Source organism: Rhipicephalus microplus, chromosome X, assembly GCF_043290135.1.
Source record: "Rhipicephalus microplus isolate Deutch F79 chromosome X, USDA_Rmic, whole genome shotgun sequence".
Lineage (NCBI taxonomy): Eukaryota > Metazoa > Arthropoda > Arachnida > Ixodida > Ixodidae > Rhipicephalus > Rhipicephalus microplus.
The window spans coordinates 89,487,110-89,505,607 of NC_134710.1; the positions used below are offsets into that span (position 1 = coordinate 89,487,110).

Consider the following 18,498-nt stretch of genomic DNA (forward strand, 5'->3'; position numbering starts at 1 on the left):
ATTTTTTGTTTGTTTGTTTTACAGCACATTACGCATACTAGATAGGGTCCGACTGTACCCGAAAATCAATTCCCGCAACTTTATGCATATATACTTTAACTAGACCAACTACTTGCACAGGAATATCAAGAGCGAAACTCAGCAAACAAGCACAACAGCTCGGTAGAAACGGGTTTGACTACATAAATATAGGGTTCTTTTTTTTTCGAACTTTTTTTACCTAGAACAATATTTCTCATGACATCGGCAAAGTAATTGTCTCTATAGGAAAATCGACGAAAAGCTTGTCATTTTCGCCCCATTTGGATCTCTAGTGAGACCTGAAGAGAAATCATCAAGGCAGCGAGGACTTCACTGATCATGCAGGAGAACAATGAGCGATAACGGGAGCAAGTATCTTGTATTATAGTCAGAACGCCCTTATACCCTAAGCATTTCGACATGTATAGACCGCAAATTGCACGTATTCCAGTGCTTATATTTGCACAATCACCCAATCACCCTCTCACGCGCTACTGATTGACATAATCAAAAGGATATGAAAGTGCTATGACGGAGCCAGTAGAGTTCCAAGAAGAATCGGTGCACTGTAGCTGTAAGGAAGCACACATTTCGTGAGCCGAACATGACAGAGGATCACAGGCAGAAGAATAATATACGTGAGGATGCTCAAAGCTCGATTTTGTCAATCAATACAATAGCACGATGATGCCGACACGTTTTACAAGCTGCTTACATTATTTGCTTTAACAGAAGCAGATATTTCAGCCGAAGAAAAACATCAGTCAGTCTGATGTAAGAAAAGCATATGACCAATATCACCAAGTGTTACAGCTCCACCGCACGCTTTCGCTTAAAAGTAGCTTAATAGTACAACTCCCTATAGTTTTCTTTTTATACTTATAACCAGCCGTTTCACTCAATTTTCTCGTGACAGCAGCGCCAAAGAGCACAACTGAAAACTCGCTCGATGTGCACGCAGGGAAGAGCTGTGCTGTGCAGCTTCCGTCGAAGGCTGAGGTTCACCTGAACGCTGCGATACTTGCGTCCAAGCCAGAATAAAACTCGCACCAACCTCTCGGGGTAATGCGATGTCGCGATACAAGCGGGACTCGCTGCCTTCGCAAGTGTCGGCCAGCAGCCTGTAGCCACGGAAGGCCCTGCTGCTGCGCGAAGAACTCTCAAGCTCCTGGATCATCTTGGAGTAGGCCTGGCGCATGAACATTGCGAGGGACGGCCAGTCGTACGCCCTGGCCTCCACAGCAGGCACGCCTTGCGGCGATGCTTGCACCTACGCATTGCCAGTACGAATCAATCGCTTTAATGAACAACAAGGTCGTCTACTTAATTATTTCGCAGCACGCAAACAGGAATAACTTGGTAGCTGTGCACAATATACGATCATGGCGCAATTGTGGCCGGTTTTCCACAAGAACTGCCCTTCGAGCTGTCTGTCCTAGTCAGCAATAGGGAGTTAGAAGTTCTGGGCGAGCAAAAACGTCTGGAATGGTCGTCGGTGACAGGTGCTCCACAAGTGCCAATGTTAGGTTAAGCACTGTCGGCGAAATCTCTCTAAAGAGGGTGGAACCACGACTGTAGTAAATAAATATGTAGCTCTATACAGCTTACGCGAAGTATACAGCTACAATATTTACCTCTGCTATACAATGCAAGCGACCGGCTGGGCCTTCTTGGGAGGGTACAGTGCCTCAAACTTAAGCCTCCTCTGTCAACGGGCGGGAGGAACGGCGCCGGGCGGCCCTCTCTGAGTGTTACACGCTAACTGAATTTCCCACCTCGCAAAACGCGCTCGGGCATCGCAGTGAAAATACCTCGGCGTCGCAGCAGCGGCGTCCCTGGATACCCGCCTCCCTTGTGGTCTGCGGCTCAGTCTGGACCCAGCTGTTCTGAACCTCTCTGTAACAGTTAATGATGATGAGCTTTAAGTATACGTGGCGCGCTCGAGCACAGCGCGGGTTGCGCCAAGACTCGGAAGCGTTCCTGAAAAAGACAATTCGTCGCGCTTCTGAGCTGCTTTCAGGCTGTCTTAATTGTTAAACAAATCACGCAACTTTGTATATCAATGAAACACTAGAAATTAACATCGTACATCATATTTTACGTCGAAGACGAAAATGTCATATCTTATTCTTCCATCACTGCTTCATAAAATAGTTTGCCGAGGACTACCGTGCGTACCAACCTCCCATCATCTCGATCCCCTGGCCCCTTTCCTTTAAAAAATTAATAATAACGTTTTTACCCACCCATCATATGCGAATAATTGGCCCAGAAGCATTAACGATATATATGGAAGAAAAAAAGCAATAAGAATTACCTCTGCATTTTCAATTTTGGGTCAGAGACGAAAATTTCCCTTCTACTTCTTTTTCCTCAGTTCTTCCATCACTGCTTTGTACACATACGGCTGGAGAATTGGATAGGAAGCAGCCGCCGGCGTACAAATCTTTTCGCAAAAATTCGTTAACAAGATTACATCTATTCTGCTGAGTGCTAGAGGAAACAAAATTATACGAAACGTATAGAAATTCAGATATACGATAACAATATAGATCACAGCAGATATACTCGAATAATAATAATAATAATAATAATAATAATAATAATAATAATAATAATAATAATAATAATAATAATAATAATAATAATAATAATAATAATAATAATAATAATAATAATAATAATAATAATAATAATAATAATAATAATAATAATAATAAGCTTTGCCCTTAAAAGTAATGAGAGATTCCAGAGATTGCCTGGCTAGTACCTTTGTATAAGGTTCGTGTTAGGTGACATGGGAAGAAGCGTAATCAGAAATAACAAACATTGGTAAAAGAAGAAGCTAATGATTATGCTAGGGGTGGTGCAAACATATTGAATGCGTTGACACTGTATCCGGACACTAGACACAATTTGTTTAGACTTGTATGATCTCTTTCCTAGCGGAAAAGCGCCAATAACTCCAATGGCGACTGGCGTCTTCCAGTGTCGCCACGCTCGCGCTGTTTTGTTCACGCTTTCCGGAAGACGTAGCAACAGTACGTCACTCAACGTCTGCAAACAGTACAAAAAAACATCGTGTCAGGGACGGCACAGACTGTCAAGTCAAATTTATTCGAAAGAAACCGAACTGTATTTCTTTGGTATTCAGTTTGTTCGAAATGAACGCCGGTTAGTATCCCAAAGCTTGTGCAGTACACATCGCTTTCCTCGCCCCGACAAACTTGACGTTATATCGACGGCGAAGGCACCTCTTTCTTGCCGAGGTTGCTTTGCATTGAATGAGCCGGTGACAGTGAAATAGATGTCCACGTTTATAGCTCCCACAAGGCCTTTTCTATTGAGAATTTCAACGCCAAGCTAGATAATGTCAAGGGCGATCTCGAAATGGTGCACTTGCATTACCCATTTGAAATAAATAATTAAAAAGCTAGGGAACTTCGCAAGTCACGCATGTAACTGTGAAAGTTAGCTAACATACACTGGCACGTAATATCAGTGTTTTTAATTGTTATAAAACTGCTTACTTCGACAATGCCGCCGAATGCTCAAATTTGCTTTGCACTTCACTGATTTTCAATGTTATAAGACGAGGGTGCGGCGTAGCTGAACCATTGTGTGTTAAGAACATTACATAAAACCCAAACAAATAGGGGACGAGAAGTTAGCCGGATCTAATGGTTTTCGAGCATTAAACATTGTAAATATCGAGCATACTTAATGGAACTCGAAATCACTAAGCAAACGCGATGTCATGCGTGTTCCTTTATTGCGAGGTCATGCAGACGCATACTCTCAACGTACTCTAGGAAAGACAGGACCACGCGCATACAATGTTTAATACGCACAATGAAGACCAACATAAAAGACTGGCATGAATGTAAAAAAAGGACATGAATACGACATGAATGCTACGGAGAAAATTACATCGGGGCCAAGTCTTTAGCGAAAGATCATGTCGAAACTACGAATTTAGCAGTGCTTGGATACACGGCAAATACATGGGGCGAGGTGCTGCGACAGCGTTGCAGTTCTCCACAGTGTCAGTACTACGGTTAGAGACAGACTGAAGGACAGTATATAGACGATTCAGATGCCGGTTGGCGTCCGACAGCGCGCAGCGGCTGCGTTGTTGAAGCGGCGTTGCTGACGCAAGGAGTGAATTTTCACCTGCATAGAGCAAGTTTACTGCTTTCCCCACTATGCCTCTTCCGTAATGAGTAGAAAGCCATTAATCATTGCTTTCTATCCTGTCTCGGTTTCACGTCATTGAGGAAAAAGGGTAATCGTACCACCTCTTCGGAATCTCGGTCTCGCATTGTCCGCTGCCTATATGTGGCGCGCAAAGAAAACCAACATGGCTGTCCGGATTGATTGATTGATTGATTGATTAATTGATTGACTGATATGTGGAGTTTGACGTCTCAAAACAACCATATTGTCACGGTTCAACGTAAGCAGTGCACCGAGACGTTGAGTCCGAGAACCGACGGCGTGTGTTTTTATGCAGGAGCCAAGAGCAGGCGAGCAAAAACAAAAGCACGTCGTCTTCTTCAGTCCCCCTTTTCACGAGGCTGTTGGCGCGCACATTGTCTTTGTTCTTTGTTTCAGGCGCGGCATTTGCCTCCTCTTAAAAGAGCATTGCCACGATGCTATAGCTGAGACAGTAATTTGCGCAAGAAGTCACTTTGTAGAAGCGACGGTGCCTCGCAGAGTCACTCGCTGACGTATGGCTTAATGCGCACTAAGTGCACAAGCTCAGGTCGGTGCTGGCAACGCCTTGAACAGTTTGGGCTATCCGGGACGACTTCACAGGTAACGTCACTTAGTCGTCGCAGCACTCGGTAAGGTCCGAAGTACCTTCTGAGCAATTTTTCGAATAGTCCCCGTCTTCGTACAGGCGTCCACACCCATACCCTGTCCCCGGTTTCGTACGTTACAGTTGTATGACGTTGGTTATAGCGGCCTGCGTCGTACTCTTGCTGTTTGTATATTCGCAGACGTGCGAGCTGCCTGGCTTCCTCTGCGCGTTGAGTAAAAGCGTCAGAACTCGTTTCGTTGTCATCGCATTCGTGTGGCAGCATCGCGTCTAACATCGTTCTTACTTCTCGTCCGTAAACAAGGCTGAATGGGATCATCCGTGTGGTTTCTTGTTTCGCAGTATTGTATGCGAACGTTATGTAAGGGAGAATCTCGTCCCAGTTTTTGTGTTCGAAGTCCACATACATTGAAAGCATGTCTTCCAGAGTTTTGTTAAGTCGCTCGGTCAACCCGTTGGTTTGTGGATGGTAAGCTGTCGACTTGCGATGAATAGTACCACTGAGCACCAACACATGATCTAAAGGCGCGGCCGTGAATGCGGTTCCGCGATCTGTTATAACGATCGATGGCGCACCGTGTCTCAGCACAACGTTCTCTATGAAGAACCGGGCTACCTCCTCTGCTGTGCCTCTCTGGATGGCTTTTGTCTCGGCGTAGCCAGTAAGGTAGTCGGTCGCCACTATAACCCAACGGTTACCAACACTAGAGGTCGGAAGTGGGCCCAAAAGGTCCATTCCGATCTGGTCAAACGGCGTTGTTGGGATCTGGACAGGGTGTAGCAAACCGGCTCGTTTCGTTGGAGGTGACTTGCGCCGCTGGCAATCGAGGCAGGTCCGAACATGATGCTTCACGGTAGCGGTGAGTCTAGGCCAGTAATATCTCCCTCGAACTCTGCTCAGTGTGCGCGTGTAGCCTAAATGTCCAGATGTTACCTCGTTGTGGCACGCTTGCAACACCTCAGATCGAAGAATGGTAGGGACGACAAGCAGGTAGGTGGACCCGTCGGACGAGAAGTTCATTTTGTAAAGGACATTGTTTCGCAGACAGAACGACGATAGTCTTCTTGTAAAGGCTTTGGGTGCATTCTGGCTTCGTCCTTCTAAATAATTAATCAAGCCAAGTAGCTCAGGATCGTCATGCTGGTAATCTGCGATGGTTGACGTGTCGAGGATTCCGAGGAACGCTGTCTCTTCATCAAAAGCAGCAGCCGACTCTATTGGTGATCGAGATAGGCAGTCGTTTTCCCGACTTATACACCATCGTTATATCAAACTCCTGTAGTCTAAGGCTCCAGCGTGCCAATCGCACGGAAGGATCTTTCAGACTTGTTAACCAACACAACGAATGGTGGTCACTGATAACCTTGCATGGGCGGCCGCACAGGTATGGGCGAAATTTCATAACTGCCCACACCACAGCGAGACATTCCTTTTCAGTGGTCGAGTAATTTGCTTCTGTGCGTGACAGAGTTCTGCTTGCGTAAGCGATCACTCTTTCCTCGTCATCCTGGCGCTGTACAAGCACAGCTCCGAGGCCAACATTGCTGGCGTCAGTATGGAGCACTGTAGGGGCTGTGTCATCAAAATGGGCAAGCACGGGGGTCGTCTGTAGACGTTGCCGCAAGTCATTGAAAGCATCTTCCTGTTCGTCGCCCCAAACAAATGCAACGTCATCCCTCGTGAGACGAGTTAAAGGTGACGCAATGCGTGCAAAATCTGGAATGAATCGCCGATAATATGCACAGAGACCCAGAAAACGCCTCACTGCCTTTTTATCTGATGGCGTTGGAAACTGTGCGACGGCGGCAACTTTTTCGGGGTCTGGACGAACTCCTGCATAACTGACGACATGGCCGAGAAACTGCAGTTCCTCAAAGCAGAAGTGACATTTTTCCGGCTTGAGCGTCAGGCCTGCGGCCCGTATGGCCTGCAAGACCATTTGCAATCGTTCAAGGTGTTCGTCAAACGTTGTAGAAAACACAATGACATCGTCAAGGTATACTAGGCAGGTTCTCCATTTAAGGCCAGAGAGAACGGTATCCATGAGACGCTGGAAAGTAGCAGGAGCGGAGCACAAGCCAAATGGTAAAACCTTAAATTCGTAGAGTCCGTCTGGCGTCACGAAAGCGGTTTTTTCACGATCCCTGGGGTCTACTTCAATTTGCCAATATCCGCTCTTTAAGTCCATGGAAGAGAAGTAACGTGCGTTTCGAAGCCTGTCAATCGAATCATCTTTGCGGGGAAGCGGATACACGTCCTTTTTTGTAACCTGATTTAGCTTTCGATAGTCCACACAGAAACGCAGGCTGTCGTCCTTCTTTTTCACTAGAACAACAGGTGATGCCCAGGGCTTTTCGACGGTTGAATGACGTCGTCTTCAAGCATTTTTGTTACCTGCTGTTCTATCGCTTCTCGCTCTTTTGAAGCCACACGGTACGGATTTTGATGGATTGGTCTAGCCGTGTCCTCTGTGATGATTTGGTGCTTGGTCAAGGACATCCGGCCAACTTTCGAGGTCGACGCAAAACAGTCGTGGAACTCGTCTAGCAGCACAAGCAGGCGTTCCCGCTGTTGCTGAGTTAAAGTAGGGCTGACGTCAAGGTTAGGTGCTAGGTCACGTGGGTCTTGTGCAGGTGTTGCTTCGAGTGCTGAAAAGCAGTCATGAACATCTGCGATCTCGTCGAAATGTGCCAACGTTGTGCCTTTTGGAAGGTGCCGTCGCTCGGAGGTGAAATTGGTCAACAGCAAGTTCGTTCGGCCGTCGGTGACATTGACTATTCCTCGTGCTACGGAAATCCCGTGAGTGAAAAGCAGCGAGGTTAGTTGGTCGGCGACTTCTTCACCGTCGAACGGTACGTCACATGCTACTGAAACGAGGATACATGATCGAGGCGGCACGACTATATTGTGGTCTTTGAGACGAAATGACTTGTGCTCTGGTGATGTAGGATCAGTCAGACGAGCACTCTCGTAAAATGAAACCACGCGGTCCGGGATGTTGATTATTGCGCCATGCTCCCTGAGAAAGTCCATTCCTATAATTAAATATTTGCAGCACTCTGGGAGAACAGTGAAAGTCGCGACGAAAGAAGAGACCCCTATGCTGATTCTTGCTGTGCATCTTTCAGTAGGGAGCAGCAATTGACCACCCGCTGTTCTTATATGTGGTCCTGTCCATGGCGTTCTTACTTTTCTAAGATGATCAGCCAGCTTGCGACTTATTATGGAAAAATCAGCACCCGTATCGACTAAGGCCGTCACTTGCTCTCCGTTAATAATTACATTGAGGTCGGCGCTCACCATTTCGTCGTTGTTAATATTCTTCGGCGTCAAGTCGTTCTGTCGCGGCAGTACTGGGGACTTTTTATCGTCTTGTGGTCGGGCTGCGACCTTACCCCGAGAGGTCGCCGCCTTTAGTTTCCCCGGTAAGGGCTTGGCGACCTTGTTCCCCGAAAGTCAGCAAAAGTACGTCGATTCGGTGATGATGTCTGAGCAGGGGATGGAGAGCGTGACTTGTGGGCGGAATTGGGCTGGCGATGAGGAGGCGACTCGTGATAGGGAGACCACGTTGTTGAAGGTCCTCGAAAAGCAGGGTCGTCATGGCGAACACTGTAGTCGTCATTGGCACGGCGACCGTCGTACCCTGGCCGAGACGGGTGAAGCGATGTGTCGCGGTACCAACAATAGCGAGCTATATGGCCGGCACCACCACAGTTGAAGCAGAGAGGGCGCCGATCGACGGTGCGCCAAGCGTCCGTTCTGCGAAATTGTGGGCGTCTTATGTCCTCTCGTGGTGGTGAGTAAGGCGCGGCAAGTGGTGGCTGGTGGCATGGAGACATCGGAGACATGGGCTGACGTCTGAAAGCCTCTTGCAATGGTTGCGACGAAGGTGCGGCTGTAGGTGGCTGGTAGTATGATGTAATGGGCGGGACGGGTGGTGGTCGGTGGACAGCGTCGGCGTAACTCAGTTGACGCTGATCGCGATCGAGATCAGCTGCAGAAAAAGCGTGCCTAAGTTCGTCACGAACGACTGCGGCAACGGCGGTCACTGGTGTATCCACTGGAGGAGTCCAAAGCTTCTGCATTTCTTCGCGGACAATATCTCTGATAAGGTCACGTAGGGAGCCCTGATTGTCCAGAGTCACTGAAGCGGCGTTCATTGGGGTGGTAGTGGACGAGCGATCATATTGCCTCGATCTTTGGTGCAGAGCACGCTCAATGGCAGTGGCTTCTCTTATAAAATCGGCCACGGTAGTTGGGGCATTGCGCACAAGTCCAGCGAACAGTTGTTCTTTCACGCCACGCATCAGGTAGCGCAACTTCTCCTCGGACATGTTGGGATCAGCCCAACGACAGAGGCGCGTCACGTCTTCAGCAAACATTGACGCAGTTTCGTTAGGTTTTTGAAGCCTTAACTCGAGCAACTGCTGAGCCCGCTCTCGACGGTCGACGCTAGCAAAGGTGTCAGTCAGCTGCTGATGAAAGTCATCCCATGTGGATATACGGCCTTCTCGATTCTCAAGCCACGTGTGAGCGCCGTCATCGAGAGTGAAATACGTGCGGGCGAGCTCCTGTTGAGTATTCCACTGGTTGATGTTGGCAACGCGTTCGTAATGCTCAAGCCAATCTTCAACATCTTCGTGTGGGGCACCACTGAAGCGATCACAAGCGAATATGAGAGATGCTGTAGTGGAGGGCTCCGAAAATTTGGACCACCTGGAGTTCTTTAACATGCACCCAAATCTGAGCACACGGGCCTACATTTCCGCCTCCATCGAAAATGCAGCCGCCACAGCCGGGATTCGATCCAGCGACCTGCGGGTCAGCAGCCGAGTACCTTAGCTACTATACCACCGCGGTGGGGCAATGGCTGTCCGGAGGATGATAGCCAGTGAGAGCGCGTCATGCTGTGGAATTTTTTTTTTGACATATGCAATGACGTCAGGCCGCTTTAATTACGCGGCATCGCGTTCTGTATTGAAAGAGATTACAGTTACGCGCAAAATGAAGGGTATATGAGTCCGAATTCGCAAAACAACCAGCCACATGGTGGCGAAGACGAAGAAGCAGCCTGAGCACAATTTGCGAGCACTGGCCCGCTTTTGTCTGCAAATGTCGCGTTGGTTTCGCATTAATAAGTATCGCGACGATACACACCATCCGCGGCTGTCATCCAATTAAACAGCGGCTGCATTATTTTATGTAGTGTGAGCCAGCTCGCGCACTTGGTGTTTTGAAAGGCGTCATGGTCTCTTTACAAAGAGAAAAAGGGCAGAAATCAGTCAGTCAAGAACTTTCTGAAAAGGTCCTGATTAGCGTACTAGCACCTTTGGTAACCCCAACAGAGCAGGAACCGAACCTGGTTCGGTTCCTCCTCACCGCAAGTGATCTTTTCACCCACTTTTCTTTCTTCACATTCACTATACAATTCGGTCTAATAACTTCCCTGATACTTTTCTTTGCATTATTGTCTGTTAGATGTCAATAATATGGTGCAATAATCTATATATATATATATATATATATATATATATATATATATATATATATATATATATCTGTGTGTGTGCGTGTGTGTGTGTGTGTGTGTGTGTGTGTGTGTGTGTGTGTGTGTGTGACTGCAACTACAGGCCACCCTCACCACCGAGGTCACAGCGCAATAACTACCCGCTGCCGAGGTACGAAGACCGCTTCAGTTACCCCCATCAGCCAGCCCACACCTATTACGACCCGAACAAAGATGTACCCGTACCAACACCTACTACGCCTTTCGAGCAAGTGGGCATCGACCTATTGGGCCCGTTTCCGCGGTCTTCGAACAACAACCGCTGGATAATAGTGTGCGTCGACCACCTTACCAGATACGCCGAAACCGCTGCGATACCATCTTCTACAGCTGATGACGTCGCTGCTATTTGTTACGCTCCGTTGTTCTCAGCCATGGTCCACCTCAAGTAATCATCAGTGACCGTGGTCGCCAATTCATCGCGGACGCTGAGGAAGAATTGCTTCGCCTCTGCACGTCACAGTTCAGACATTCGACACCATACCATCCCCAGACGAATGGTCTTGTAGAACGTAGCAATCGATCTCTTACTAACATGCTCGCAATGTATGTCGCGTCCAATCACAAAAACTGGGATGAGATCTTACCATTTATTACTTATGCATACAATACAGCGAAGCACGAGACCACGGACTTCACACCCTTCTACCCGCTCTACGCTCGATCACCACGCAGCTCCCTTGATACAATCCTCCCATTTAAGCTCCATATCGATGAGTCCGTGGCCGAAACATTGTGCCGGGCTGAAGAAGCCCGCCAAATTGCTCGCTTGTGAACACTGGCATCACAAGATCGCTCCAAGCAACAATACGATCAACGTCATGATGCCATTTCATTCCGCAAAGGTGAATTCGTGTGGTTGTGGACCCCCCTACGAAAACCTGGTTTATGTCAGAAGTTTTTACCACAGTACACAGGCCCCTACATGATTGTAGATCGCTTGACTGACTTGACGTACGTTGTGGCACGCTTGACGACACCTTCTCGTCAGTCAAATAGAACGCAGTTGGTGCACGTGGCTCGCCTCAAGAAGCTTCATCCCTCCGGTGACATAAACTCGCCCAGCGGGCTTCGTCTGTGAACCGGGGATTGCTACGGTATGAGCCCGGCTGTAGTATGTGCCGGGGAGGTAGAAGAGGAAGACGACGGTGTCTGGTGCGGCCTGAGGACTCCATCTTTACCGCGACTGCCGAACTTCATCCTCACCCTGTAAATAAATCTACCTATCCTTTAATTCAACCGTAACAATATATATATATATATATATATATATATATATATATATATATATATATATATATATATATATATATATATATATATATATATATATATATATATATATATATATATATAGTGGGAGTAATAATTCAATGGGCCAGTTAGTCTTCGTGAAGGTATGGCATATGGCACAACGGGAGCGTTGTCAACAAGGATAAATATATTTATTTCCCAACAGTTTCGGGAGGGGTCCTCCCTTCATCAGGGATAACCCCCTGATGAAGGGAGGACCCCTCCCGAAACTGTTGGGAAATAAATATATTTATCCTTGTTGACAACGCTCCCGTTGTGCCATATATATATATATATATATATATATATATATATATATATATATATATATATATATTATGAAGTCTTGGTAGTCTTGGCTGCGACAGCGTTTATTTGAGGAAAAACTTCGCAAAACGAACGGGCCGAGCCAGCACACAGACGATGACGATGATGATGACCCAGAGTGGCCATGAGGGCAAAGAGACAAGCGGATGATGATGATTGTGATTATGCAGGGATGAGGACGATGTAAGTTAGAAATGCCCACACTAATTCCCCCCACTTGGAAGCGGACACCCTGGCCGCCGTAAGTCAAAGTGACGGGGAACGTCGCGTGAAAGGTTTCATGCGACAAACGTGGACAATCTCTGTGCTGCGGTAGCGGCGGTCTGTTGGGGCGACGAGTGGTGTCACACCATAACTAACCGGCGAAGTCTGTTCTAAAACAATGTATGGCCCGATGAAGCGTGGTTGGAATTTGTAACAGAGACCAGGAGTGCGAATAGGTGTCAAAAGCAGCACCTCGTCACCAGGTTGGAAAGACACAACGCGGTGGGATTCGTCATAGATGATCTTCCACTCGTGCTGTCTCGCTTCAGTATTGATGCGAGCCTGATGGCGAGACTGGGCCAGGCGGGAAATGTATTCTTCGCTAGAAGACTGACATGAATTCCCATGGCTGCTAAAGAAGGAGACGTCGAGAAAGGTAGTCGGGGTGCGTCCGTACACGAGGTAAAACGGTGAGTAGCAAGTTGTTCGCTGAACGGTGGTGTTGTAAGCGAATATCAGGAATGGTAAAAGAGTATCCCAGTTTTTGTGGACGGGTTGGACGTAGACGGCTATCATGTCTGCAAGGGTTCGGTGAAATCTTTCTGTGAGACCATTTGTCTGAGGGTGGTAGCTTGAAGCTGTCTTGTGAGTAGTTCCAGAAGCGCGCAGTACTTCATTTACAACTTGTGACAGGAACACTTTGCCGCGGTCACTAAGCAGTACACGAGGAGCCCCATGATGCAGTATTATTGCGGGAAGAATAAAGTCTGCAACTTCTACAGCTGAGCCTGTAATAACAGAGGAAGTCTCAGCGTAGCGTGTCAGATGGTCCACGGCAGTCACTATCCATCGTTTGCCAGCAGATGTGACGGGGAGAGGCCCGTAAAGGTCAACACCTACAACCTCGAACGGCATTGAAGGGCACGGAAGTGGCTGTAGAAGTCCAGTAGGTGCCGACGTGGGGAGTTTACGACGCTGGCATGGGTAGCAGGAACCGACGTACCGAGCTACACTAGAAGAAAGGCCAGGTCACTAATAACGACATCGAATGCGGTCAAGAGTTTTTTTAAAACCAAGATGAGCAGCAGTCAAATCGTCGTGGAAGGCTTCGAGCACCCGAAGTCGAAGAGAGCGTGGCAGTACAGGAAACCAGCGCTGACCGTCAGGGTGGTAGACGTGGCGGTAGAGAACCCCAATGTCCAGCTTAAAGTGCAGGAGTTGACGACGGAGTCGCGCGTTTGGTGGATGAGAAACTTCTGAAAGGTGGTCCATCATGCGTCTGCAGTATGAATCGGACTGCTGGCAGGAGATAAATGTTGGCTCGTCGTCCAAAAAGGGTTGCGTTATTGATGCGAGCGTATGAACTTTGGTAGATGTGGCGGTTGAGTTCTCACCAACGCTCATATGGGTAGTTGGAAGCGGGCAAGGAGATAAAGCATCGGCGCCTTGATGTTTTCTGCCTGACTTGTAAGTTATGTCAAATTCGTACTCCTGCAAGCGTACTATCCACCGACCCAAGCGTCCGGACAAGTTCTTCAGTGTAGAAAGCCAGCATAAGGCATGGTGGTCCGTAACGATTGTGAAGTGACGGCCGTGGAGATAGGGACGGAACTTCTGGACCGACCAAACCACAGCCAAACACTCTTGCTCAGTTATAGTGTAGTTCTGTTCAGCAGCGGTGAGCACGCGACTGGCATATGCAACAACTTTCTCTAGGGAAGACTTGTCGCGTTGTAGAAGAACGGCTCCTATACCAAGGCCGCTAGCGTCGGTATGGAGGATAGTTGGTGCGGCTTCGTCAAAGTGGCAGAGCAGAGGTTCAGACGTGAGTGCCCGCTTCAACAGGTCGAATGCCGTTTGACATTCTTGACACCACAGAAAGGGGACGTTGGAAGCAAGTAGTTGGTGTAATGTAGCAGCAATAGAAGCGAAGTTCTGGATAAACCGGCGAAAATAGGAGGCGAGGCCAAGGAAACTGCGAAGCTCCTTTGGTTTTTCGGGGCGCGGAAAGTGAAGGACTGCAGAAATCTTGTCAGGGTCGGGTCGAATGCCATCTTTGCTAACGACGTGTCCTAAGACCTTGATAGATTTGCTAGCGAAAGAGCATTTCTTAGTGTTTATTTGAAGCCCGGCGCCGGCAAGGCACGTCAAAACTTGATCCAATCGTTCTAGGTGCTCAGGAAACGTTGACGAAAAGATAATAATGTCGTCCAGGTAGCAAAGGCAACTTTTCCATTTCAGGCCGCGATGCACGGTATCTATCATGCGCTCAAAAGTCGCGGGTGCGTTGCAGAGCCCGAAAGGCATCACGTTGAATTCATATAGCACGTCCGGGGTTGCGAATGCCCTTTTCTCCTTATCGTCTTCATGCATGGGGATCTGCCAGTACCCAGAACGCAAGTCGATGCTTGAGAAGAATTCCGCGCCTTGTAGGGAATCAAGGGCGTCGTCAATGCGTGGCATAGGGTACACGTCCTTACGTGTGATCTTATTGAGCGCCCGGTAGTCCACGCAAAACCGCACAGAGCCATCCTTTTTATGGACCAAAACAATAGGAGACGACCAGGGGCTAGATGAGGGACGGATGACTTCCCGTTTAAGCATGTCCGCAACGTTTTCTTCTATAATTTTTCGTTCAGTTAGAGACACGCGGTAGGGTCGGCGGTGTACAATAGATGTCCCAACAGTTTGAATTCGATGTGCTGTAGTATTAGTGCGGCCCAGCTTAGACGAGCAAATATCGAAAGAATTTGCATGTTTCTGTAACAATGCGAGCAGCTGCTGCCTCTGTGAATATGTCAATTCGCTGCTGATAGTGGTGGTAAAGGCGGAGGAAGAAACATGCTCACCGAGGCAAGGTTCTTTGGATGCGATGGCCTGTAGTGGCATGACGAGTACAGGCTCGAAGTCAGCAACACGGGCCACAGTAGTGCCCTGTGGCAGTAAGATCTTCTCCGGTGTAGAGTTGACAGCGGTGAAAAGTGCCGAGCCATTGCAAAAACGAACGACACCGGACGGAAGAACTATACCTTTGCGAACGCAAAGTGGTGACGGTGAGACCAATACATCCCCGTGATAGATGTCGTTGGACGTAATGCTGACAATTTGCTCTTGTAGTGGCGGGAGTTCGATGTCTTTCGCAGCGACCAGACGAAGTGGCTTCTGATTATCGTCGTCAAGCATGTAGTCGGTGTCAGCGAGGTGAACGACGCGTTGCCCACAACAAACCGCCATGGAAGCAGATGATAGAAAATCCCACCCTAAAATTAGTTGGTGAGAACAGCGGGACAGGACAGCAAACTGGACATGATGGCGGATGCCGTCGATGAAAACACGCACAGTACAAAGTGCGGAAGGGTGAATGACGTTCCCCTGGGCAGCAACTAACGTGGGGCCATCGTAAGGCGTCATTACTTTCCTTAAATGTTCACACAAATCAGCACGTATCACAGACAATGTCGCACCTGTGTCCACCAAAGCATCGACTCGCGCTCCTTCCACTTCCACAGAAACCATGTTACACGGGCCTAATGGAGGAATTTCAGTTCTGATTCCGAATGCAGTTTTTCCTCCACAAACTGCATCACTTAGTTTTCCGAATGATTATCAGAGGTGAATGAGGCGGGCCGAAGTGGAGAAGTGGAACGGCGGAAGGGCGAAGGCGAGCGGCGTCTCGTGTTTCGGCTGTTTCGTGGTGCAGTCGATGCAGGAGAAGATGGAGACCGGTGCGGGGGAGACGAATAACGCCGACCTTGATAAGACGCCCCGGTGTACAAATCCCGTTCACGCACATCGTTCCAACGCTCATCTTGCTGGCGCTTTCAGCAGAAACGAGATATGTGGCCGCGATAGCCACAGTAGTAGCATACAGGGCGAGACGAGCGCCATGGTGGGGAATAGAAGGCATTCGGGGCACCTGGAGATAGCGCGGTCAGGTGGGCCGAAGGGTCAGGGGGCACGGAATGGTAGTTCACCGGGGTAGCGGCAGCAACTGACGCGTAGGATGGACGTGGCAATGTCGCGTGGGCGTCGCTGGGAGGCACGGCAGCAACTTGAGGGTACGTGGCTATAGGGTGTGAAGCAGGTGGTGTTAAGTTTGGCCTGGAAAGTCGTCTGGGCAGACGCCTTTGTGTGTAAGCCGATCACTGGAGAGGTTCTAAATCCCTTCGGCGCCCAGTCTGGTCGTCGCTGCCGAAGATTTGAGCAATTATCCAGACCAAGCAGCAAGCAAAGGCGAGTGCCCGTCCTTCAAATGCGGACCCTTTTGTCGTCCCTTCAAGCAGAAGCGGTAACTAATGGACTCGGCGACTCATCGGGCAACGGAAAACGACGCGGCAGAGTGCTGGACGTCGCTCTGAACTATGTAACGTTCAACCACCACGCTCGTGGGTTGTGAAACCACTATCCCTTTTTTTTCTGTAAATATGTGTAAATAGTGCCATAAACCATGTTTTGTTTTCCGTATCCTCTTGTCAGCGTTCAGTTCCTCCATCCGGATGCCATCACCTGAAACTTCTTCCTTCCCACATCTAACAACTGGTGGCAGTGGTGGGATGACATAACCTGCAAGTTCTTCCTTCCCCAGCCATTACAACTGGTGGCAGCGGTGGGATGCCATCATCCTCAGCGACCCTTCTTCCTTCGTCGACCTTTACAACTGGTGGCAGCGGTGGGATGACATCACCTGCAACTTCTTCCTTCCCCAGCCATTACAGTGGCTGTACGGGCGCAGAGCCAGTCAGGGATGTAAGTTCCTCCCTGATGATGTCACGTAGGGGCATTCCCGAAGGCTGTGTAGGTCGCGATGTAGGAGGTGTGAAGCCCATGGACCGATTTTCTTCGCTTATAATGTCCCGGATGAGGTCACGCAGATGGCCATCTGACGTGGAGTGGTGGTCGCCGATGTTTGGTTGAAGGCGAACGGAGTCCAGCGCATCAAGGCGCTGGCATGTCGCCACGACATCAGCGATGGTAACTGGGTTTTGCATAGCGAGGGCATTAAAGGCAACAGGCCCAATGCCTTTCAATATGTGGCGCACTTGGTCCGATTTCGGCATGGATTTATTGATACGCCGGCAGAGTGCGAGGACATCCTCGATGTATGAAGTATACGATTCACCGGGATGTTGTCGGCGAGTATCGCGTGTCCTCTTCGCGACGGCGGATCGAATGTCTGATGTCCCAAAGACGTGCCGCAGCTGCTGCTGGAAGGTAGCCCAGTCGGGTAAGTCAACGACGTGGTTAAAATACCATGTCTTCGCGACTCCGACCAGATAAAAAGGCACGTAACGCAGTTTGGCGGCCTCGTCCCACCTATTAGCGGCACTTACGTGGTCGTAGTCATCGAGCCAGTCCTCTACGTCTTCTCCCCGAAGACCAGCGAAGAGCGGGGGTTCCCGCTGATGTCCGTGTATGTAAGTAGGAGGGGCAGCTTGCAGCGGTGCGTGGTTGATGACATCAGTGCCGGCAAGCTAGGTCTGGGACATGCTGCCTGACTGTGGGCGCAAGCGGCGGTCTGAACGAAGCTCCAGGGGATATAGCGGGCTGCGGGAGGTCAGAGGATAGAAAATCCACCTCCACCACGTATGAAGTCTTGGTAGTCTTGGCTGCGACAGCGTTTATTTGAGGAAAAACCTCGCAAAACGAACGGGCCGAGCCAGCACACAGACGATGACGATGATGATGACCCAGAGTGGCAATGAGGGCAAAGAGACAAGCGGATGATGGTGATTGTGATTATGCAGGGATGAGGACAATGTAAGTTACAAATGCCCACAAAATATATATATATGTATGTATATATATATATATATATATATATATATATATATATATATATATATATATATATATATATATATATATATATAACGGAAAGAAGTGTATACCTAAGGGCTCGTTTTCCGTGTTTTGACACAATATTAATGAGATCTAACAGACAGTAATGCCAAGGAATGTACAGGAGAAGCTATTACAAACAATGGAATGTAAATAACAACAAAGAAAAGTGGGTGAAAAAATAACCAACCGTGAGCAGGAAGCGAACTTACGACCTTCGAATAACGCGTTCAATGCTCTAACCACTGAGCTATTACAGCGGCCTTTCCTCCATCCACTTTTTTGGGTTTATATGTGAATTTAGAAGTAGGAGTGTCAGTCAGCGCCATCTATAAGCCAAGCGACGAGTGTGAAACACTCTTTTATGCGCATGTGTGGCGTCACGTAGCACGTGAACTTATTACGAGAGGGCAGCTGATTAATAGT

General features: G+C 48.5%; 1 protein-coding gene across 1 annotated transcript in view; it reads right to left on the reverse strand.

The window, feature by feature from the left end:
- LOC119176739 (cytoplasmic dynein 2 intermediate chain 2) overlaps nucleotides 1-18,498 on the reverse strand; it is a 176,305-nt gene that overhangs the window by 23,973 nt on the left and 133,834 nt on the right. The window contains exons 3-4 of the mRNA XM_075877260.1: nucleotides 1,076-1,291; nucleotides 539-593 (exon numbers count right to left, since the gene is read on the reverse strand). Coding sequence (XP_075733375.1) covers nucleotides 539-593; nucleotides 1,076-1,291 — 271 coding nt within the window. The remainder of the gene's footprint in view (nucleotides 1-538; nucleotides 594-1,075; nucleotides 1,292-18,498) is intronic.